Source organism: Dendropsophus ebraccatus, chromosome 12, assembly GCF_027789765.1.
Source record: "Dendropsophus ebraccatus isolate aDenEbr1 chromosome 12, aDenEbr1.pat, whole genome shotgun sequence".
NCBI classification, from domain to species: domain Eukaryota; kingdom Metazoa; phylum Chordata; class Amphibia; order Anura; family Hylidae; genus Dendropsophus; species Dendropsophus ebraccatus.
The window spans coordinates 73,873,864-73,899,280 of record NC_091465.1 but is presented as its reverse complement, the minus strand read 5'-3'; the positions used below and the strand labels follow the sequence as shown (position 1 = coordinate 73,899,280).

Genomic DNA, 25,417 nt, shown 5'->3' with positions numbered 1-25,417 from the left:
TCCAACAAATCAAGATAAGGAGACAGCAAGAAAATGGAGCCCCTCACCCTTCCTATCCCAAGTGTGACAGGACTGCTGCCCCCACCTCAGAGTCCATCTGTCACAGCCCTCACACATGTACAAGGAATGGTGCTGTATAAGAGAAGGTAGCAGAGAGATTACACACACACAGGACGGGTCGGCCGGGGGAGGGGCGCTTCATCTCTGCTCTGGCTGCTGTGTATGTGCACAGAGCAGCTGAGCTCATTGGTGGATCAGACGGCAGGGGGCGCTCCTGTCATCCCACCGATCAGCAGCAACAGATGTACTTCCAGCAGGAGGGAGGGGAGTTCATGGCCCCCCAGCTGAGTGTCAGAGCGGCCTCAATGACATCCGGCCCCTGCAGCCTGCCCCTGTCTGTCTCCGTGGGGAGGGGGGGGTTGCTGGCTGGGAGAGGCTGTGGGGGGCGGGGGATGGTGCCAGGCTACAGGGACTGGAGGATAGGAGCTCACTCCTTGCTGTGTCTAACTCCTTGCAGCGCCCCCTGTAATTAACCACCAGATGGCGCCCTAGGCCATCGCCTATCCCTGCCTACCCTTTGTCCCGGCCCTGCCCCACACCTCGTCCCTTTCCAGGTGTCACATCGATGCCCCACCCCTTTCTGCCCACACCATACCCCCTCTCCGTCGGACGCCTGACCCCTCTCATGTTTCCATCACCAGTCTATGCTCAGCAAACAAACTTAGTGAGGTCACATGATTCCTGTCTCCGGGGGTGGGGGGGGGGCAGGGAGACAGAGTGGATTGCACAGAGGCCAGTTTTCTTCACTTCCTGGATGTCAATCAACTGCTAGTGCGGCAGAACTCGAGGCCGGAGCCGCTCGCTCCATTGTGTGCATTGACAGGGTTTTCTGCGGCCGCTATTCACTGAATAGCGGCCGCAGAAAACTGACATGTCAGTTGTTTTTTGGCAACGTTAAGGGTCCCGGACGGAGTGTATACGATGTGTATACACTCCAGCCTGGATCCCATAGACATCCGGTATATTAGAGCCTGTCTATAGAGTTCATCCCTCTGGGTTTATTTGCCGAAATAATCAGTTGATTTCTCCAGGGGAAACTTCAGATGACTGATCTCTGTAGTGACCTCTATTGGAGAAATGCGGTATTACATGGCATCTATACCAAATTAGGCACCCATGTAGTACATGGTCACCCTGAGTCCTCCAGAGTGGGAGCTGCTCTTTACTCGAATAGTAGGAGCAGAGGTCCCCGATCATATCACTCTGCAGGTAAAGCATGCATTATAGAATAGTGGTTTATACACCTGCCTAATATATAGATCCTTTAATTGTCGTACAGCAATTGTGTTTTTTTTTTTTTTTTTTTTTTTTTTCATAAAAATAACATTGGATAGTTAAATATTTGATCAGGACCTTCCACCTTCCCCCTCCTTAATGGAAGTTTTGGAGTGAGATTATTTGTGTATCGGTGCTGGCTAGTTAAACATTACAGCATGGACTATCAATGCATGACGTACCTGAGATCTATGGCTTTACCTGCGGGAGACGGACACCAGCCAGAACCACTGACATGAGGGGCTTCACTTTAGCAGGTAAGGATGGACCCTCCTTGTGTATTATAATTCCCTATACAATGGAGCTTTTTATTTAACATCTCACTTACTGGACAGAATAAACATATAGTAAAACTCCTATAATACAGAGGAAATGGGAGATAATACATACAGAGGTAATGGGACTTAATAATCAAATAGGAGGAATTTTTACATGAATTTGATTTCACATTATGATTTATTATTATTATTATTATTATTATTATTATACTCTCATACTATTATTTTACTCAGGTGTCTTCTGTCTTTGGATCGATTTGACTATTGGAATCCTCATAGAGCTGATCCCGTCTCTTCCCCTGGTCAACCATTCAGTTCTTCTCAGGGTTTCTCAGATCAATGGCACAGTCTGGAGTTTTTCCTGGTTTAAAGGAGAACTGGCCAGGTCACAGAATCAGATCCTGGCTTATAGTAAAAGGAATGGCCCACCGGAGTCTCCCGGGCCTTTGTATTCTCCTCGATTCGGTAGTTACTCAAATGCATCCTTGGAGATTGTGAATCTTTATTTTGAAGACCAAGGGACTTACACGGTACAGGTCACGACTGATCGCCAAGTGCGCAATGCCACCCAACTCCATGTGTATGGTGAGTATGACAGTGTGTATCAAATGCATTTAAAGGGATTATCCAGCATTAGAAAAAGGGCAACCCTTTCTGTGGGACGTCCCAACCTAGATATGTCCCTTGACTAAAGAATGCTGAATAACTTTCCATAAAGTTTTTTTTTGGTGAGTGCCACTGCTTTTAATCTTCTAATTCAGCAAGTATCTTATGCTTACCTCTCCGCGCTCCACCAGTGTCCCCGCTGGAGGAAGCCACCACCATATTGGAGACAAACTCACCTCAAGAGTGACAGCCCGCTCAGCCAATCAGTGAGTGAGAAGGGACAGTAACACAGCCAGTGATTGGCCGAGCAGGCTGTCACTCCAGACGAGTTTACTTTGGAAGTGGCGGTGACTCCAGTCAACAGGGAACACCGGAGGCGCTGCAGGAGAACACCGGGGGAGCCCGAAAGTAAGCATAAGATGTTTGTTATGTTTTTCAACATGGCAGCGTTATATACAAAAAATTCTAATGCTGGATAACCCCTTTAATAGCAAAGAAATATACACATTCCATAAAAAATGGTTCCAACCCTTTGTTACTAAATGTCACCAAAACTTTTTTATTTAACCCAAAGTTTGTTCACTTTTCCTGACACTTGAAGCTTATGCATTTGCGGATGTTGTGCCTGTGAAATGGGATTGGGACAATCCTAGCTAGCCCCTCATTACCATGAATCTAAAAAGCACCTTCTTAATGGTATGTCATTGTAAAACTGAACAGAAATGCCTTTGTAAAATGTAAAGGCTCTATTATGATTGGTTGCTAGCGCCAACTGAGCCAGTTTCACTTTACACCATGTTTGATAAATCTCTCCCTTGGTGTAATAGGCCATGTTAAAAGGCAACGATTGTCCGACATGCACAATGTTCGGTAGTCGTTTTTTTTTAACATGTTGTAACAGGAGCGTCAACAGCAGACTCTTTAATGGGCCACCTGAACAATCTAAAGATTGTTGGGGCTGCCCCTTCCTCAGCTCCTTGCATTTAATAGAACTGACATCGAGCGGAGAACAAGGAAGCAAGCTCTGACCTGACAGGCCCCATTCCTTATAATTATGTAGCTTTCCCCCCACAGATCCCATAATCCTGTATACAGCTGGATGGCTTCTCCATCTATAGAATTACGCTGAGGAATTCCATCTCTTTTACTCAGTGTGAACATATTCTTACTAATCTGCAAATCCTAACCCAACAGTTTAATGAGCAAGATCCCAACAAGCAAAATGTTCTCTGCAAGATTTAGTCATGTAGACTGTGCTGTATTTTATCCATTTTTTTCTCCTTTTTTCTTCAGCGTTAGTTACAAAGCCCATAATCAGGTCATCCGCTTTGTACGCGGTTGGAAATCAGACTGTCACACTGACTTGTGACACAAAGAATTTTGAGAAAATCCACTGGGGAAGAATCGGAAAAACACTTCCTACTGCGGTGATTTGGTCTTATAATTACTCCGCCATGACTTTCCCCAATATAAAGTCTTTGGATGCGGGGCAGTATTGGTGTGAGGCGGTAAACGCTGTAAGCAAGATGACCAGTGACATCTACACATTCAATGTATATTGTGAGTATCAAGAGACATTTGGCAAAGGGTGGTTGTTATTAGCATTTGTATATATGGGTATACAGGGAGTCCCCTATGCTGCATAAAAAAGACCAGTGTTACAGGCCCCATATAGTAGGTGGGGGGGGGGCACTGTTACAAGTACGGCAGCTACAGGATATACCTTACTTATTACTGTAATCAGCAATGTCACTGCTAATAATTGCCACCAAGCTGTCATACTGTACACTTAACTGATTAACTAATGCCACCATACAGTACACATACATATCACTATTATACTGCACAAATAATGTCACCAAGCTGCCATACCGTACACAGAACTAATGCCACCATACAGTACACATAAATATCACCACTATACTGCACAAATAATGTCACCAAGTTGCCATACCGTACACAGAACTAATGCCACCATACAGTACACATAAATATCACCACTATACTGCACAAATAATGTCACCAAGTTGCCATACCGTACACAGAACTAATGCCACCATACAGTACACATAAATATCACCACTATACTGCACAAATAATGTCACCAAGTTGCCATACCGTACACAGAACTAATGCCACCATACAGTACACATAAATATCACCACTATACTGCACAAATAATTAATGTCACTAACATACTGTACACATAACTAATGCCACCATACAGTACACATAAATATCACTACTCTACTGCACAAATAATTAATGTCACTAAGCTGACATACTGTACATATAAATAACACCACTATGCTGCATAAATAATTTCACAAAGCTGCCATACTGTACACATAACTAATGCCACCATACAGTACACATAAATACCTCTACTATACTGCACAAATAATGTCACCAAGCTGCCATACTGTACACATAACTAATGCCACCATACAGCACACATAAGTAACAACACTATACTGCACAACTAATTCATGTCAGAATTGGGATCATGACTGTGCATATAACAACAGTGGGAATGAGATCGATCATAGCTACCAGCATTGTGCTTCCAGTAAAAAATACTTCCTAAGTGCCGCCTGTATATTACAGTAGAGCAACAGTGCTAGCAGGGAGCCCCCATAAACAGTTCCAACTGAGTGTCATCCATACCCAGTATCAGCCAGAGGCACTATATGGCAGTATAGTGAGTTTATTTTGAGCAATAAACTGGGTAATGGGTACATTCATAGCTATGGGGTAAGGAAGTGGTTATTGCCACTGCCAATTTGTTTATTCAAATAGATCAGCTCAGAAGGAATAAACTATCACATACTAACCAAAGAAGCGTCTCCTTAAAAAAGATGGGTTGCCCAGCTGTAGACAGTTTTTTCAGGGCTCTACCCCTCACCAGGCTAATGGTTATCTAGGGAGACTTGGGTCATAGCCTCAACAGTACCACCATACTGAATAATAACCACTATACAAAGACCAATATTACCACCAAACACATATAGACATATAGTGGTAGACACAAGCTCTACACAGGAACTCTGCAGATTGTATAAGTGCAGTTACATCCAGTGACTCATAATGTATCTTCTCTGATCAGTCCATCAGGCTTAGACCACTCTGGAGATTTCTTCAAACACGACTCATCTCTACAGATATTTCCCCTTAGACTATTCTCTTGCCTCACCTCTACAAAAATTCAACATCCATAGTACCCAATAGTAATATAGGCTGCATAGAGTGATAGGATCCTCTTTGTTCTCTCACAGTAGTTAGGTGTTAGTCCGCTGTAATCAACTCCTCTGTTATGTTTCTGCAGTGTAATCAGGACCCTTTTGTGTCTCTGTTGCTAGGACCCCCTTTGAACCTTCATACTGTAGTTAGCCCTCCCTTTGTCGTCCTATACTGTAGTAAGGGCCCGCTCTCTGCACCCAAACTGTATTAAGGCCTCTCTTTGTGCCTCTACACTGTAGTTAGGTTTTCTTTTGTACCTCCATGGTAAAGTTAGACCCCATTTGTGCCTCCACACTGTAGTTAGGTTTTTATTTGTACCTCCATGGTATAGTTAGACCCCATCTGTGTCTCCACTCTATATTTAGGACCTTCTTTGTGCTTACACACTATAGTTAGGCCCATTATTTGTTACCCCACACTGTATTTAGTTGTGCTCCCACTCCATGCACTCATACAGTAATTAGGACCCCTCTTTGTACCTTTAGGCTATGTTCACACTACGTAAGTTTCCGGCCGTATTGCGTTCCGTGAATAAGCGGCCGGAGACTTACGTAGTTTGCGTATAATGGAAAGTATACGAAGTACGGCTGCACAGTTCACACTACGTACGAACTTACGCCCGGATCGTACGCGGCGGCGTAAAAAATGAACCAGACCATTGTTTGCGGACGAAAATGCCGTAACTTACGCCCGTCTGGACGGAGTTTACCGCGTATATGTCCGGCCGCGAAAATATGCGCCATGGTTTTGGTTAATTCCTTTCTTAGTGCCCACCATGGTTGAGGTTAATTCCTTTCTTAGTGCCCCCATGTCTGTTTCCCAGGCTGTTTCCTCACAATATGACATACAGCAGGTCATTTCCCTGAGGATGAAGGCTCCTGGTACATAACATGTTGCAGTTATAGGTATCTCTCCCTTTTGCAGGAGATTTTAGTTTGGTTAGTATGAGATAGTTTTCTTCCTTAAGAACTATATGACTATATATGCATTTGGCTCCCCTTAGTGATGGCTATGGGCAAATTAGAGACAAGGTATTGTTAGGAATACATCCACCATCTGGACATTGGAAGAGACATTTAACTGATTCTTAATTATATGTATCTGGTGTTTTTTTTTTATACCTCTGCATTGGTAATTTAGGCGTCTGTGGATCTGAATCCGGACTAAGTGCTGGAGAGATAGCTGGAATTATCGTTGGGATTATACTAGGACTTGTCCTACTGGTTGGTGGAGCATTTCTTTATCTTTTCTTAAAAAGACGCAGGCCTCCTGTGATAGAAGAGCCGAGAGGTAAGCGGAGAGCAACGCAAACTATCAATCTAGTGATCCTAATCTGCTGATAGGATTAGCGTTGGAGACAAAGACTGTGATGACTGTATATTGGGCGCTCTGCAGTGACTTCATCTTAGGCTACTGTTAACTGTAATGTGGGCTGCTGCCGAGCCTTGGAGGATGAAAATGTATTAATAATAGAGATGAGCGAACCGGGATCGGGTTTGAGTCGATCCGAACCCAAACGTTCGGCATTTGATTAGCGGTGGCTGCTGAACTTGGATAAAGCTCTAAGGTTGTCTGGAAAACATGGATACAGCCAATGACTATATCCATGATTTCCACATAGCCTTAGGGCTTTATCCAAGTTCAGCAGCCACCGCTAATTAAATGCCGAAAGTTCGGGTTCGGATCGACTCCAGCATGCTCCAGGTTCGCTCATCTCTAATTAATAAGCATTCTGCAAGTAAATTGATGTACTTAGGGCTAAAGTGCACTGAACACCAAAGGGGAACTCTGGTGGCTGGTGCCAATAACCCACAGCTCCGGCCCCTATGTCCACCGGCCACTTTTAGATCTGAGTGATGACCTGGGACATGACGTGTTAGGCCTATTCAGCCAGTCAGCAGCCGTAGTTGAGTCCTGCCTTGCCCGCTAACTGGCTGAGCGGGCCTAACACATCACGTTCCAGGTCCCCACTCAGACCCAAAAACAGCCGTGGGACCGGAGCTGTGGAATACCGGCACCAGGGCTTGAACAGTGGAGTTGAGAACATATATAGACATATACATATGCACATACATATACATATGTATATACATATAATATATTTATATAATATATATTATTAATGATCCGCTTCTCCTATATCTGATCAGATTGTGACACATAGCGTGTTTGGTATTCCAGGAACTCGATTCTATAGAACATTATATTCTATATAAGATCCATGAAGAGGATCTAACCTAACACTGTGTCAAAAGGTTTATTGTTCATAGAAGAAATTAATCTATTTTGTTTTCTGATTAACTTACAGAAGAAACAAGGAAGAGTCATGGCCCTCCGATTGACTATTACAATGTGCAAGCAATGGCGGAGGTAAGGCACCTAATGACCATTATGCTCAATGCACTATTAGCTTACTTCTTCTAGGTTCAGTGTATAGTGTTCCCGCTCTCATTATCGTATTATATTTCGTTTTATTTCCTGTATTCCAGGGGCTGGGTTCATGTGTGGCTTTATATTCTCCAGCATTTGTACTGTAGAGTGTCAAACCAGAGTACTGATAGGAGCAGGGTGTCTGGAAACAGTACATTCTGTAGTGTCCTATGCTTCTTACCATCATATAGGTGCAATATAGACAAATGTACATATGAGATTGGCAATGCATACATAGTACGGTAAGCATTGATGCTCATTACTGTACATTTGCTGGGTGCCCTTCCAGGTGCTATACCGTCCACTCCCTACAGTGCTCTATCTAGTGGAGCATATGCCCCTATATGCCCCTCTCTCTCTCTCTGTCTATCTCTATGTCTCATGGGAATTTAGGCAGATACCTAATCAATACCTAATAATTTTCTTGCAGCCTAACCCTGCCAACCGTGAGCCTGCGTACATGGTAAGAGTCTTTCTGCAGATGACCATCAGAGTCAGCCTCACAAAAATATTTGTTCGCCCTTTTAAAGGTGCCCATACATATTAGGCTGGGTTCACACGTTTTTGCAATCCCTTTTTTGAAAAAAACAGATGCATTTGTGTGCATCCGTTTTGATCCGTTTTTCCATTGACTTCCATTGTAAAAAAAAAACGGATCAAAACGGATCAATTTTTTTTGACGGACACAAAAACGTAGCTGACACTACTTTTGTGTCCGTTTTGATCCGGTTTTTTTTTACAATGGAAGTCAATGGAAAAACGGATAAAAACAGATGCCCCTTAATGCATCCGTTTTTCATCGTTTTTTTTTTGCAAAAGACGGATGAAAAAAAAACGGATTGCAAAAACACAGTGTGAACCTAGCCTTACACTGATGGGCGGGTTGGTGGGGGGGTTGTTCAGCCAAATGATGATGTCGGTGGATATAGGGGTAAGGCGGGATGGTGCATAAGCCAATATAACCTTGTGTAACTCAACCCAACGAGTTTGCACTGACGTGGAGGTGTTGATCTTTAGAGACCACAGTTACAGTAAAAGTTGTCACTCTTTCTTATTGCCTCAATATGTTATTCTTGGTGGACAAGCTTCAAAAAAGAAATGCCCCCACCCTAAGGAGGCTGGGCCCTGTGCTTAGACAATTGTCCTAAAAGAAGCAAGTGCCCCAACACTTTTCTCTACATATTTGCACGGTTCATCAGGGGACTTATTAAATGTAAATAGTATTTGGTATTAAGTATTGACAATGGATTTATAGATTATAGTCCTCCTTATTATAGAATAGTAGCAAAAAATAATGTCCAGATGTAAAAGCTTTATAAGAGAAAAGCAGAGAAGAGAAGTTTTGTGAAAGAAACACAATATTAGTTGTAGACAGAGTGATCTTAGTATACAGGGTAGACTTGTAATACTTAAAGGAAAAGTCAGTTTTTTCAAAACTGCTGGCGAGGAGGTGTGTGAACAAAACAACATGCACTTAGCTCCCCGGCTATAGCGCTGTGGTCCATTGCCCTCCACTCCAGTTCCTGGTCCCCGGCCGCTTCTAGGTCTAGGACGTGACATATAAGGCCTGCTTAGCCAGTCAGCAGCAGAGGCGGGATCCCGCTATGGCTGCTGACTGGCTGATCGGGCTTGGAACGACTCACCCCAAGTGCCCTCTCTAGACCATGAAGTGACCGGGACCGGAGCTGAGGATAGCAGAGGACAATTGACCCCTGCGCTGGAGCCAGGGAGGTAAGTGCATGTTGTTGTGTTCACCCACCTCCTCCCTAGCAGTTTTGAAAAAAAAAAAAAAAGTCAGTGCCCGGACTTCTCCTTTAAGGCAGAAAGCCAGACTAGACACTTTGCTGTAGTCCCTTGCAGCCGCAAGCTACACTCCTAATCTGCTCATAGATGCTAGAAAGATTATAATATATAGGCACACATTAGGAGAGGTGACATATTACTTTTATTCCTCCAGAGGCTATGTTCACACAGCGTATATTTTCGTAAAACCTTGGCCAATGTACCACGACCGTGATTTTTACGTAAATATACGTTACTTTGTTGTCTATGGGATCCCAGCCGGAGCGTATACACATAGTATACGCTCTGGCGGCATCCCTAGGCGCGCTGCAAAGAACTGACATGTCAGTTTTCTGCGGCCACTATTCAGTGAATAGCGGCCGCACAAAAGCCTGTCAGTGCACACTATGGAGCGAGGGGATCCGGCTGCTCGTGGCATAGTGTGCTGTCGGGACCGGACGGGTCACAGAATGGCGGGTCTCTTACAATGTGTGAACATAGCCTGAAAATGTATGACTACATTGACAATAAGGTGTGACCATTCCTTCTATCCAATGACTGGGCAAGTATATACACCGTATACAAAATCATATACTATTCCCGGCATCAGTGTCTCCCCTTTTCCTCTGCCCTCAAACACCTGACACAACTAATTCCTGTGATTTTATGCTTTGTAGGATTTGCAGTATTCCTCCCGAGATATATACAGCAATCTGCAGAACTGACACATATACCTAATGCTTATGTGAGAATCCTCATATCCTGCTTTCAAGATCCTATGTCAGACATGGTGGACAAGGCTGTAGTAATGACCAAGATATTGTTTGTAGGATGAATGGCCAGTTTTGGTCGAAATTACGGAATCTAATCTTTTCAAAGATGATAACTTCTCTTGGTCTGTGTAGCTGAATTTTATGTTATTATTATACTTTTGTTATAAAAGGTAAAATTATACAATAGAAAACAATAAACATATTTATGTATATTATTATCTATTATTATTTATTTATTTATGTTTGTCTTTACAGTTTTTAGACTCAATATTAGGTTTAATTTTTATACTTAAATCCACACAGTTAAAGGAACCACCTCAGCTGATACATGATTCATTATATACATTTTTTTTAAAAAAAATATCCAGTGAAAATCTTTCTTTCAAATAGACTCGTGTCAGAAAGTTATATTGATTTTCAATTCTATTTAAAAATCTCAAGTCTTCCCATACTAAGGAGCTGCTGTATGTTTTGCAGGAAGTGGTGTATTCTTTCCAGTCTGACACAGTGCTCTCTGCTGCCACCTCTGTCCATGTCAGGAACTGTCCAGAGCAGGAGAGGTTTTCTACAGGGATTTGCTGCTGCTCCGGACAGTTCCTGATATGGACAGAGGTGGCAACAGAGAGCACTGTGTCAGACTAGAAAGAATACACAACTTCCTGCAGGACATGCAGCAGCTGATAAGTATGGGAAGACTTTAGATATTTAAATAGAAGTAAGTGACAAATCAATTTATCTTCCTGAAACCAGTTGATTTGAAAGAAAAAGATTTTTTGTTGGACAACCCTTTTAACTTTTTTTTATGGAGAGGGATGACTTTTTTTCCGGGTATTTATAAGCATTCTGGATTTAATTTTTTTCTGTGTTACTTTACTTATTATTATTTTTTTTATTATTATTTATTTTTTTATTATTATTTTTATTATTTATTTTTATTTATTATTTATTATCTATTTATTATTATTACTTATATAACTGGTTCTGGTGGGTAACGGGTCGCACTCTGTTTTGCAGCTGGGTGGGAATATTTGCTTAATGAATTGTTGTATCAACTCCAATTGTGTACCTGCTATGCCCCCACAGCGCATGGGACCCCGGAAGAATTTTTATGAGAAGAGGCAGGCTAATCGGGGTGGATTGGTGATAGTCATCTGTACCTGTACTGCTACACCCCTTATCCACTATACCTCCACTTCTACACCCTACCTAGATGGAGGCACAAAGAAGATCTCCTATACTATATGGGGGCACAGAGTGGCACATACAGTGTTGCCTTGGATTACGAGTATAATCAGTTCGGGGGAGGGGGAAGGGGATTTGTAATCCAAATCCACTCTTAAACCAAAGCAAATTTTTCCATTAGAAATCACTGAAATGCAGACAATTGGTTCCACACCCCCAAAATAATGATTTTTTATTCTGAATAACATGTAAAACAGATGAAACAAACAATGAGAAACAGCTGAATATGTGATATTATAGGTTACTGTACAGTATAGCAATCAGCATGTGGTGTATAATGTATAGTAACTGCATAACCCTGATAACACAGCCGCAGTTTGTAGATACAGGATGGAACTGCAGACCCCCATAATGCAGTAACGTGGTACAACAGGCTAGAATAGGGAAGCAGGGCTGCTGTCAGAGGTCTGTGTGGTCACATGACAGCAATGGAGAAGGGGTGTGCTCAGCATGGACCAATCAGGAAGTGAGAATCACAGAGCTGTGCAGGAGGACAGTGACAGAAACTTTACAGCAGTGTAAATGGCTCAGTGTAAGTGCAGGCACATTATAGCACCAGTGTGTATAGCTGAGTGTGAGTGCAGGCACATTATAGCAGCAGTGTGTATAGCTGAGTGTGAGTGCAGGCACATTATAATAGCAGTGTGTATAGCTGAGTGTAAGTGCAGGCAGATTATAGCAGTAATGGAGAGGATGGGAAACACAAGGACTGACAGAGACTGCAGGGAGCATGAAGGAATGAGCAGGGCAGATGTGGGCACAATATAGCAGCACTCGGTCTGGGGAGAGAGGGGTTACAGCTATGGAGAGATTACCTCCACAGTCCTGTCCCCTGATGTGAGCCCCAGCCTGAAGTGCATCTGCTATGATTTGGAAGGTGAGGAAGACTTCCTGGGTCATTGAACAGGGCTGTAGACTCTGCTATGCAGACCATGCCCCTCCCCCACTCCCCCTCCCAGTACAGGGAGCTCTTAAACCAAAGCAATGCTCTTAAACCAAGTTACAATCTAGAAAAACTGTGAGCTCTTCTTGCAAAACGCTCTTAAACCAAGGTACTCTTAAACCAAGGTACCACTATACCACTGTAGGCAAACCAACTTTTATGGGGCACAGAGGGGGCTTGTCTAAATTGGGGCACAGAAGGGGCTTGACTACTAATTTGGGGCACAGAAGGGGCTTGACTACTACATGGGGGCACATGGGGAGCACTGTTACAGTGGGAAGCAATACTGTTTCTCAAACATCATTAAAACAAGGAGAAAAATGTTCTGTTTATTTAGCAAAAAAGAACAAAAAAATCGAGATTTAAATCGAGAATCGTCCAAAACTTTACAAAACCGAGATTTCTATTTTTGGCCATATTACGCAGCCCTACTCTATCCTGAAGATTTATGTGGCTCTAAAATGCTAAGTGACACACACAGACCTCGGACATGAAGGAGCCCAATGTGGATTTACAGGCTTCCTTTTATTTAGAATATTATGTAACACCATTCAAGTTCACAGACGCCTTGGGGTACTGAAATATTTAGCGAGACAAGTTAGCATTTTTATTGGATCATTCTGGGGTACATGTGACAAAATAGATTATATATCATTGGGGAACAAATGACTATACTCACAGCTTATTGGTATAGCGCCATCACATTCTGTGGCATTGTATATAATAAATATATAAATAGAAAAAAATCTGAATATACAATATCAAATACTGTATGTATGAAGAGAGACAGTCAGAATGGGAAGTAGCTGTCTGTAGAGATCGGCCATAGAGACAGGAGGTGCGGATTGTGCAAGATATACTAAGGATTTCCCTTGAAGTGAAGGTTATGACAGCTAATAAACTTTTCTGAAGAAGTGTTTCCTAGAAGGCTTGGAGATTAGTGTTGAATAGCCTGTGGTAAGAAGTCACAGAAAAGAGAAGTGACATGGGAGCAGTCATAAGAGATAGAGGCACACTTTGCCTTGGGGAGGGGGGGGGGGGGGGATTTGGAGGAGCTGTAGAGAATATTTTCGGAAGTGTAAAATTATTGTGCAAATGTGATTTTATTAGGACAGTAATAAGAAGTCATAAAGAATGAATGCAAACCTGCCAATGGCCCTAGAGTAACTAGTGATGAGCGAACATCCTGATATTCGGATCCCAAACACAAACATAAAAAAAGAATCATTGTGATCGGCTCGGATTTGCCGAACATTCACAAACAAATAACGAACGTACAGTAGAAGCGGACGTTTCAGTCTACGCACATGCACCACATGCGTATTTCGGAGTTGTGTACATTCACAAGTTTGAATTTGTTCAAAAATTATTTTGCATCTCGGGTGTTTTGTGCAAAAATCTGTGCCTTTTCTGTGGTGTATGCCAGAAGCGCAGTTAAAGGGGAACTTCACATAAGGAAAATTTGTTTTCTATTAAAAGTACATTAAAAGTTATATAGATGTGTCTATACAATGTATTACCGTATCTGTACAGTTCTGCTACACTGGTAGCTGATAGAAATCCAGGAAGTGAAGAAAAATGGACTCTGTGCCAATTCACATTGTCTCCTGCTCCCACTGCTCTCCCCCCTTAGGAGACAAATCTTCCATGCCTCTGTCTCACATTGTGTGTGTTTGCTGAGCACAGGCTGATGATGCAGACAGGGGGCAGGGCGTGATGTCACAGGAGGCTTGGCTGGATCCCCCAATCACCATCTCTGACCAGCCAGAAGCAGATGCAGCAAGGACTGTGGACTGTGATGAACAGCTGAGGGAAAGAAGTGCATTCTGGAACCAGTACTGCATTCTGGGAACTGCTCAACCAGGAAGTACAGAAACACAATACAGAAAAAAGATCTCCCAAACAAATGGATTTTTGGTGGTATTAAAACTGGGATATATAGGTAAGTAATGCTATATGCTTCTGCAGAAGTTTCATTTTTTTAACCTCTACCTGGAGTTCCCCTTTAATAAATGTGCCCCAAAATATGATACAACGAACACTAGCTCAAAGCACATTAGTAGAGATAAGTGAATATACAGTTATAACGTAGTTAATCACTTTGTTAGCTTGAAAAAGAAAAAAGGACAGCGCTCAATGGCGAGGATCAACAAAGCAAAAGGTGAGGAAGATATGTATGGCAACCCTCACCTGGCCGAGTTGTGCGGACAAAGGAGGAACAACCCTGGTGTAAGCATGTACAGCAGACCGCAGCCACTCCCGATCTCCAACAAGGAATAAGAGAAAGACGAGCAAACAACCTCCAGGCACCAACATGGGCCTCAGGGCGCAGGTCAGTTCCTTTTTCAAGAGTTTATTAGCTTAGCTGTCAGCTTAGCAGCCTGCTGCCTTCTAACGTATTGCTGCTCCGTTTACTGGAAAAAAATCCTAATCCAATATTTCCATTGAATCTATTGTAGGGAAATTAATTTCTTTGTCCCTTACGGTTTTGTTAATATTGGTATTTTATGAGCAGTTTGATTGCTTGAAATGATCTTAATAAAATACATTAGAAATATCATTATGATTGCAGTGTTCCCATTGCCCACTAGATGTCAGCATCATCTGCATTTACTCTATGTAAGCATACAGCTTTTTTTAGGGGAAAAAAAGAGAGAAAAAAAAAGGTAAATAAAACAGCTATATCGCCTGCTTACAGCTAAATAATGGACAAAAGATATAAATACATAAAAAACATACCATAACGGAATAAAAATGCAAGAACTTTTAATAGAACGATAACGCAGTAAAAAATCAATTTGCCCTTTTACATCCCCTGGTGTTTTTTTTCAGCCAATAAACATGCAGGGGGAGGGACAGGCACTAGGAATAGGCAGGACTTAAAAAAAAAACCTCTAACTGTGATTGGCTGGCTAAACTACGTCACCTCCTGAATATAAGAATAGTGGATTTCAGATTCGTGTCACTTGCTGTTTGGCGCTAGAGAGGGACAGGCTGTATATCAGGGAGAGGAAGGTTTTAGGGTAAGTTAGGTAGGGAGGGACCCCCAAAAGGCATTGTTAGGGCTAAAAGTATAAAAACCAGAGATTTAGAAGTTGTTGTGAGCAGGGGCGGATTAACTTTACCATAGGCCCTGGGCTGTTCACCAAGCCTGGGCCCCCCCACCCCACTGTAACTGTGGCAGCACTAGCCTGGCGTTCATAGTACAGGACAGATAATGTCATGATGTCCTGATTTGTGCAAAATTGGCATTAAAAAACAGTGATTTTTTGCAAATCATGGCTGAAGTATAACCAGGAGACAGTACACCACTGAAAGTATAAGTCTTTTTGGGTGGTCATGGGCCCCCCTGGAGCTCAGGGCCCCGGGCTGCCGCCCGAAAAGCCCCTGTTATAATCCACTACTGGTTGTGAGACAGGCAGTGTGTTCAGACATCTACTGATAGTGTATACGGCTGTATACTGGGATTGCTGGATAATAGCTGTTATCTTGCTACTACTGATTCGCGTAGTCTGCGTCCTGTAAAGGAGTTGAACAACTTTTTCATTTTATTATTATAAAAAACAATTTTATATCCCATATACAGCTGAATAGTGTAATGGCGGGATAATACCTGTTATCTTGCTACTACTGAAACAAACGCAAGTGCGTACCGCTAGACCGAAACATACGCTCTTACTTTACGTTCGTAATTTGTTCATGAATGTTTGGCGAACACAAACATGAACCAATCACAACCGTTTTGTTTTTGTTCATGTTCGGGATCCGAACCGAAAATTGGGATGTTCGCTCATCACTAGTGTTAGATGCAGCCAGGCATGCTTCCCCTGCTGTCCCATATGCATTCCAGAGGTGTTGGCATCATTTCCTGAGGTTTCATTGGGTACTTGGTGACCTCCTAGTGGTCGAATATTGATTTCCAAATCCCAAGTATTTTTCTCCCATAGACTATTATGGGAGTCGATATTCGTTCGAATATACAAATATCTGGAGCTATTCGAATTATTCAAATTTCGAATTATCCAATATTTCACTATTCGCTCATCATTTCTTTATGTTTTGTCTCATTGAAAGGCTGTTAAAAGGAAACTAACAGCAGGTAAGAAGACTCTTACCTTCTGTTATGTTCCCGTAGTTCACTGTAGCGCCTCATTTACATACTGATTAAAGTGAAGATGTAGCGAAAACAGTGCTGGGGATGAAGGTAAGAAAATGACTATTACCTATGGGAAGTGTCCTCTAAACTGCTGTTAGATTCCCTTTAAAAAGAAACCATGCTGGATTCCCTTTTTTTCCCAACCCAACAACCTCCATAAGGAACATAAGAACATTTGGCTATGCTGAACAGTTATGTGTATGGGGAGGCTGGGAGAGGAAAATTGCAGGCCGGCCGCGTCAGCCCTCACCCACCCCGGCCGGGAGCACGGCGCTCCCGGTGCTTCCTGGTGTCCCAGGCCGGGGTGGGTGAGAGCTGATGTGGACGGCCGGCCGGAGAGTCAGCGGCACGGGCGTCGGGGAGTCAGCGGCGCCATAAGGAGGAGGAGGGGGAGCGGAGGAGGAGAAAATTGTATAACTTTCCATAAGTAATAACATATAAAAAATTTATTCTGGCTGGACTTCTCCTTTAAGTCTTTTGGTAGCATATTGGGATATTGTGGTGAAAGGCTGTCACAAAAATTCCTTTCCCTAACTTATCTAATAAAAAGGTAATACTGGACACATCTGCATGTCTGCTCCCCTATCCTGATAGCTCTGTGCTAATTCCTAAAGTCTTATTGGCTAAAAGGGGTATTCCACTCAAACATAGTTTTGCATAAGTTGCTGCCCATGGTGAGACTAACTATTCCTTCTATAGTTGTTATTATCTGTTCAGTCTCCTTCCCCCAGTTCTGAGCTGCTGCTTTCTGCTAAACACAATAATGCCTTTCCCCCACCTCCCCCCTCCATTTTGAGACAGCTGATATAAACAAGTCCCTATCTGCAACTTTGTAGTAACTTTGTAATACTGGGAGAGATTATCACAGTGAGTTCATCAGCAACTTGACCTCAGAATAACCCTATGCAACAGATGGTGTTATACATAGTGTGAGCATAGCCTTAGGCTAAATTCACACGTCAGTATTTTTCATCTGTTTTCCTGGACCAGGAAATACGGAATCCATTACAACCCCTTATTTTCAATAGTGCTATTCATATATCCATTTTTTTTTTTGCGGATCCGCAATCCGTGACAAAAAAAATTGTAATACGGTCCGTAGTTACGGAATGGACACCCCAATAGAAGTCTATGGAGAGCACAAAATTTACAGAGAGTACATTGCAATCCACAAAACCATCCGTATCACAGATCCGTTTTTTGTGACATCACCAAGCTCCTCCTGCCAGAAATATCCAGCCTAATAGAAATGACTGTAAAATGGCCCCCAGACAACCAGGTTACCTTTTTGGGGGGGTTGGGACAGCAAATGACATAATTTTTGCCATCCCCTCTTTTTTCTTCACTACACCTTTTTTTTGCAGATGCGCCAAAAAGGATAAAAATACAGAACACAATACAGATGCAAAACGGATGATTTTTTGCGGATTGCGGATAAAAAATAGAGGATCCAGATTTTCATCCAAGAAAATATACTGACGTGTGAATGTGGCCTTAGAGTGCAATATGTATTGGTATTAGGTGGCTCTTAAATAGGATATATACACCATGTTGTACATAGGAGATGTGTCTATTGTGATAAAAACCTCTTGAAGAAGCATGTCCGACTCTTAAATTCTCCTTGCACCAGTTTTGATCAATCTCAACCTTTGTGCGTAGAGCCTGCGCCACCTGTTCCGTCCCCCTTCCCGCCCACCTGGCGTACCGGGCAGAAAATGGCCATTTGCGAATAAATTTGAGAATCTGCCCATTTTCCGCCAAAAAATACACATTTTTTCATTGATAAATGTCCCCCATAGTGTCTATAGTGTCTGATCCATAAAAGAGGACATGCCCAATTGTAATAATAGCCTACGTTGCAGCGGGTCATGCTTGTCTTATACTGACTACAGCGATATTGTACAATGTCGGTCATTTATACATATAAAGTTTTTGTTATTACAGGGCCATTGTCAGGTTTTTAATGAATTCTTTATGACTTCTTAGTTAGTACTAGCTTAATAAAAGTTACATTTTGCACAATCGCTTTATAGTTTAGAATATATTCTATAGAGATCGTCTCAAATTTCCAGATACCACCCCAAAGGCTAAATGTTCCCTTCTCTATTTTTCTATCTCTAATCTACTTCCCCAGTGTCTCTTCCCTTTTCTTTGACTCCTTCCCACAGGCTATTCAACGCTGCATTAATATTCAAGCCTTCAAAGAAACAGGAAAGTTTAGAAGCTGTCATAACCTTCACTTCAAGGCAAATCCTTAGTTTATCTTCTTTCTATCACTACAGACATCTACTTCTTCTGCCGTTTTTTATTTATATGTACAGTATGTGGATTTGTATATTCAGATAATTTTTGCATTCATATATTTATTATATACAATGTCGTATACCAATAAGCTGTGAGTATAGTCATTGGTGAGAAATAATCGAATGTAGTATGAACTCATAATTAAAACTAGAGATGAGCAAAGCAAATCTGGCGAATCAAGATTGGCTGTAAATCACACTGTCAATTCGCTTTGTTCTGCGAAGCAAATTCCCGCCGATTTATTAAAAAACAAAATGGTGGCCTCACATGCTGTATGGAGCGTCACTGGGCAGGAGAAAGGGATAAACCATAATCCCTAGCGCCCGTCCAATCAGCTGCAGGCTCTTCTGTGATGTCAGCATCTCCCCATCTATATAAGGAGGTTCGGTAACAGAGGTGGCCAGTCCGCTGTGTGCGGAGGAACGAGCAGGATGGCAGCAGGCAGTTACAGCAGAGCAGGGAGAGACTAACAGAGGGATATAAGGACAGAGAAAAGAGGAGTGGCAGAAATTGGATGATTGACTTTTTTAAAATTGTGATTTTCTGATTGTTGACATTTTTACTACAACATGCTTTAACAAATTCAACCTTCTGTAATAGTCCCAGTATTGTAGCTACTAGAGTTTTGGCTGATTTAATGACATTCATTAAAGAAGTAGTCCAGGAAATTTTTTTTATTAAATTATTTTCCCACAAAAAATATACAAATCACCAATATACACTTATTACAGGAAATGTTTATAAAGTGCTTTTTTTTTACCTGCACTTACTACTGCATCAAGGTTGATGGCAGAGGGACACAGGGCACTGGGGGGACACTGAGGGACACAGGGCACTGGGGGGACACTGAGCATCCCTCTGCCATCATCCTCTCCAGCAGCCACAGCCTGCATAACTGTGGGAGTCGGGGCGTGACATTACCATGTTATCCAGGAAGTGACATCACCATGTTATCCAGGAAGTGACATCACCATGTTATCCAGGAAGTGAAGCCTTGATGCAGTAGCAAGTGCAGAAAAAAAAACTTAATAAGCATTTCCTGTAATAAGTGTACAGTGTTAATTTGTATAACTTTTGGGGGGCAATTCAATACTTTCATAAAAATTCTCCTTTAAGATTCAAATTGCAAATCTTAACAAGTTTGATCGAAAATTCCTGAAGCTCACTAAACAAATTTCCAGCTGCTTCGCTCATCTCTAATTAAAACATTAAAAAAGGCAGAATTTATTTTTTGAATTTGTTTCATGTCACATATAAACCAGAATGATACCAATAAAAATGTCAACTTGCTTGTGCGCGTCTTGCAAACATTTTTTTCGCCATCTCAAAGCCTCAATGAACCTAAATGATGCCTACATAATATCCTAAATAAAAAAAGCCATAAAATCCACATGGTGTAACTTCATATCTATGTGTCATGTAGCACTCTGGGGCCACATATGGAATATTTCCAAAAACTTAAAAAATAGGTGAATCTATATTTAGTTGCATTAATTAATCACCACCTGCGGAGTTTGTAAAAACAAGGTAATTAAATAGAATATCTGCAAAATAAAAGGGAATTTTTAACCTTGTCACTGCTTTGTGTTAATTACTGTGAAACTAGGGTTAAAAAAACATTCTAAGGGTAGAAACTAGGGATGGTCCAAACAGAGTTCGGTTCGGGTTTGTACGAACCCGAACTCTCGGCAATGATTCCTGCTGTCTGCCCTCTCCGTGGAGAGGATAGTTACAGCGGGAGGACCGCCTGGAAGACTGGGATACAGCCATAGCCATAGGCTGTATCCCAGTTTTCCAGGCGGTCCTCCCGGTGTATCCACCCACTGCATGGAGCGGGCAGACAGCGGGAATCTGATGCCGAGCGTTCGGGTTCATACGAACCAGAACCTCGGCAGTTTCGGACAATCCCTAGTAGAAACCCACTTGCTGGATCCCCATTGAGTCCCCTCACTGCATATTTGCAGCGAGCCTCGCTGCGGGTCCTGTCCCTATACTTTCAATGGCAGATAAACACGCAGCAGGGATGTACATCCCTGCTGTGAGTTTGTCCACAGCCCACCCCGTTAACCCCCCGGGGCTGCGGTTGGGGCTGCGGCGGGCAATCGGGCGGCCGCGGCTGTGGGAGGTGTTAAAGGGGCTGCAGGCGGGCGGCTGGCTGGAGCATATACTTCACCTGGTCCCCGCTCCAGCTTGCTGAAGACACCAGGAACCACCGAAGCAAGCCGGGGACGGGATCAGGTAAAGTATCAGCTCCAGAGGCCAGGGGGTTAACGGGGCGGGCTGCGGACAAACTCGCAGCAGGGATGTACATCCCTGCTGCGTGTTTATCTGCCATTGAAAGTATAGGGACAGGATCCGCAGCGAGACTTGCTGCAAATACGCAGCGAGGGGACTCGCTGCAGATCCGGCAAGTGGGTTTCTATTATGCTGCGTTTACACGGAACGATTATCGTTCGAATTTGCACAATAACGATCGAATTCAAACCATAATCGTACGTGTAAATGCAGCAAACGATCAAACGACGAGCGAGAAATCGTTCATTTCGATCTTACAACATGTTCTTAAATCGTCGTTCTTCGTTTGCAAAAAATTTGCAGATCGTTCCGTGTAAACAGTCCTTCATTGATTTAACCTGTGTGCGAGATAGGCTTAAGCGATCACAAAACGATCGCAAAACTATTTTTCCGTACAATATATCATTTCGTCTAAACGCTGATCGTTATAAAAAAAAATCGTTACTTCGAAATCGGTAATCGCATGATCGGGCGAATTATCGCTCCGTGTAAACGCTGCATTAGGGATGGTCCAAAACTGCCGAGGTTCGGGTTCGTATGAACCCGAACTCTCGGCAATGATTCCCGCTGTCTGGCCACTCCGTGGAGCGGGTGGATACAGAGGGAGGACCGCCTGGAAAACCAGGATACAGCCTATGGCTATGGCTGTATCCCAGTTTTCCAGGAGGTCCTCCCGCTGTATCCACCCTCTCCACAAAGAGGGCAGACAGCGGGAATCATTGCCGAGAGTTCGGGTTCGTACGAACCCGAACCGAACTCGATTCGGACCATCCCTAGTTTCTATCCTAAATGCCATTTTGGAAAGTGAACTTTTACAAATGGGGAGATTGATAGATGTTTCTAACATACAGGCCCCTTAAATCCACTTCCTATCTGAACAAGTCTTTAAAGGGGAACTCCAGTGGAAAAAAATATGTTTTTAAATCAACAGATGTCAGAAAGTTATACAGATTTATTATATATATATATATATATATATATATATATAGAGAGAGAGAGAGAGAGAGAGAGAGAGAGAGAGAGAAACCTCCGAGCAGATCACTTCTTTGAGAAGAGCACTCCTCTTTAAGACCGATTTTTTTTGTGACAGATTTTTTTTAACCAATTATATCCTATGGATAAGACCACACCCTTATCTGACCTAAGACAACTTTTTTGTGCAGATTTTGTAGCTGAAAACCCCCATAAAAAGACCAGAAGCAAAAGGGGAGCAGCTTCAGCAGCCACCGGGACCCCCCAGACTGCCCCCCCTCCTTCTCTGGAAATTAGTGTCCTCTGGATGACACAGGCACAGAGAAGCTTTGCCTTTGTCATCCCTGGTGGGTCCCAGCTTTTCAGGACTGGAGCCATTGTGATGTTATCACAGAGTCCTAAGGGTAGCCATGGACAAAGAAGGTCTGGTGTTCTAGCTGCCTATGGAGGAAGACGGGGAGAAAGGAGAGGACAGGAAGAGAGGGGAGGCTGACAGGGCGAGAGGGGAGGATTGGAAGAGTGCACAGCTGCAATTCCTGCCCCCTCCCCTCTCTTCCTTGCCACTGGCAACTGATACAAGTGATGTACTGTAATAGAATGGTGTATAGATCTTGATATTAGTGATGTAATAGAATAGTGTACACGGCTATTACAAGTTATGTAATATAATGGTGTATACAGCTGATCCAAATGATGCAATAGAATGGTGTATAGAGCTTCTGATACTAGTGATATAATAGAATGGTGTAAAGAGCTGATACCAGTGAAGTAATAGAATGGTGTAAAGAGCTGATACTGTACATATGTTATACTATATTCAGTTCCAAGAATAGTTTTACAGCTGGGCAATACTTCCCATATGTAGGGATGTACAAAAAGTTAATATTAAACACATGATAAAATATGTGACTGTGAGCTCTTTCACCATTATTTATGTACATATGTATGCTGTACATGTTCCTTCTTTAATTAGACTCTTAATTCTGCATTTCCTATACTTTGTTCTTTGACCAGACCACCCCCATAAAAGACCATTGTTTTGTGCAAAATTGGGTGGTTGGCTCATAGAGGTTTTACTATATACACTACCGTTCAAAAGTTTGGGGTCACCCAAACAATTTTGTGTTTTCCATGAAAAGTCACACTTCTTCACCACCATACGTTGTGAAATGAATAGAAAATAGAGTCAAGACATTGACGAGGTTAGAAATAATGATTTGTATTTGAAATAACATTGTTTTTACATCACACTTTGCTTTCGTCATAGAATCCTCCTTTTGCAGCAATTCCAGCATTGCACACCTTTGGCATTCTAGCTATTAATCTGTTGAGGTAAGCTGAAGAAATTGCACCCCGCGCTTCTAGAAGCAGTTCCCACAAGTTGGATTGGTTGGATGGGCACTTCTGGCGTACCATACGGTCCAGCTGCTCCCACAACAGCTCAATAGGGTTCAGATCTGGTGACTGCGCTGGCCACTCCATTACCTATGATAGAATACCAGCTTCCTGCTTCTGCTGTAAATAGTTCTTGCACAATTTGGAGGTGTGTTTAGGGTCATTGTCCTGTTGTAGGATGAAATTGGCTCCAATCAAGCGCTGTCCACTGGGTATGGCATGGCGGTGCAGAGTGATGGCCTTCCTTATTCAGAATCCATTTTACCCTGTACAAATCTCCCACCTTACCAGCACCAAAGCAACCCCAGACCATCACATTACCTCCACCATGCTTAACAGATGGCGTCAGGCATTCTTCCAGCATCTTTTCATTTGTTCTGCGTCTCACAAACGTTCTTCTATGTGATCCAAACACCTCAAACTTGGATTCATCCGTCCACAACACTTTTTTCTAGTCTTCCTCTGTCCAATGTCTGTGTTCTTTTGTCCATCTTAATCTTTTTCTTTTATTGGCCAGTCTCAGATATGGCTTTTTCTTTACCACTCTGCCCTGAAGCCCAAAATCCTGCAGCCGCCTCTTCACTGTAGATGTTGACACTGGTGTTTTGCGGGTACTATTTAATGAAGATGCCAGTTGGGGACCTGTGAGGCGTCTGTTTCTCAAACTAGAGACTCTAATGTGCTTATCTTCTTGCTTAGTTGTGCAACACGGCCTCCCACTTCTTTTTCTACTCTGGTTAGAGCCTGTTTGTGCTGTCCTCTGAAGGGAGTAGTACACACTGTTGTAGGAAATCTTCAATTTCTTAGCAATTTCTCGCATGGAATACCCTTTATTTCTAAGAACAAGAATAGACTGTGGAGTTTCAGATGAAAGTTCTCTTTTTCTGGCCATTTTGAGCGTTTAATTGACCCCACAAATGTGATGCTCCAGAAACACAATCTGCTCAAAGGAAGGTCAGTTTTGTAGCTTCTGTAACGAGCTAGACTGTTTTCAGATGTGTGAACATGATTGCACAAGGGTTTTCTAATCATCAATTAGCCTTCTGAGCCAATGAGCAAACACATTGTACCATTAGAACACTGGAGTGATAGTTGCTCGAAATGGGCCTCTATACACCTATGTAGATATTGCACCAAAAACCAGACATTTGCAGCTAGAATAGTCATTTACCACATTAGCAATGTATAGACTGTATTTGTTTAAAGTTAGGACTAGTTTAAAGTTATCTTCATTGAAAAGTACAGTGCTTTTCCTTCAAAAATAAGGACATTTCAATGTGACCCCAAACTTTTGAACGGTAGTGTATATGTATATATATATATATATTTCAGTACTAGAAAGTCTCACATTACTTAATAGCTGCTGTATGTCCTGCAGGAAGTGGTGTATTCTTCCCAGTCTGACACAGTGCTCTCTGCTGCCACCTCTGTCCATGTCAGGAACTATCCAGAGCAGTAGCAAATCCCCATAGAAAACCTCTCCTGCTCTGGACAGTTCCTGACATGGACAGAGGTGGCAGCAGAGAGCACTGTGTCAAAATGAAAAGAATACATCACTTCCTGCAGGGCATACAACAGCTAATAAGTACTGGAAGATTTCAGATGTTCAAATAGAAGTCATTTACAAATTTCTGACTTTAATATGTGGGAAATTTATACTTTTATT

At 42.5% G+C, this 25,417-nt stretch overlaps 1 protein-coding gene across 1 annotated transcript; it reads left to right on the top strand.

The window, feature by feature from the left end:
- The first annotated feature begins 1,473 nt into the window (after positions 1 to 1,473).
- On the top strand, positions 1,474 to 10,625 carry LOC138769134 (carcinoembryonic antigen-related cell adhesion molecule 7-like). The gene is made up of 7 exons (XM_069947378.1): positions 1,474 to 1,592; positions 1,848 to 2,198; positions 3,513 to 3,779; positions 6,600 to 6,749; positions 7,768 to 7,829; positions 8,320 to 8,352; positions 10,349 to 10,625. The coding sequence occupies exons 1-7, from the start codon at positions 1,505 to 1,507 to the stop codon at positions 10,394 to 10,396; spliced, it is 999 nt and encodes a 332-aa protein (XP_069803479.1). The 5' UTR covers positions 1,474 to 1,504; the 3' UTR covers positions 10,397 to 10,625.
- The last annotated feature ends 14,792 nt before the right edge of the window (positions 10,626 to 25,417 follow it).

Bases quoted from the DNA above. Each gene is read 5' to 3' on its own strand.
- LOC138769134 (XM_069947378.1), top strand. From the start codon at position 1,505: ATGCATGACGTACCTGAGATCTATGGCTTTACCTGCGGGAGACGGACA. The intron at 2,199-3,512 runs GTGAGTATGACA...TTTTTTCTTCAG, and splicing joins CACCCAACTCCATGTGTATG to CGTTAGTTACAAAGCCCATA. The intron at 8,353-10,348 runs GTAAGAGTCTTT...TATGCTTTGTAG, and splicing joins ACCGTGAGCCTGCGTACATG to GATTTGCAGTATTCCTCCCG.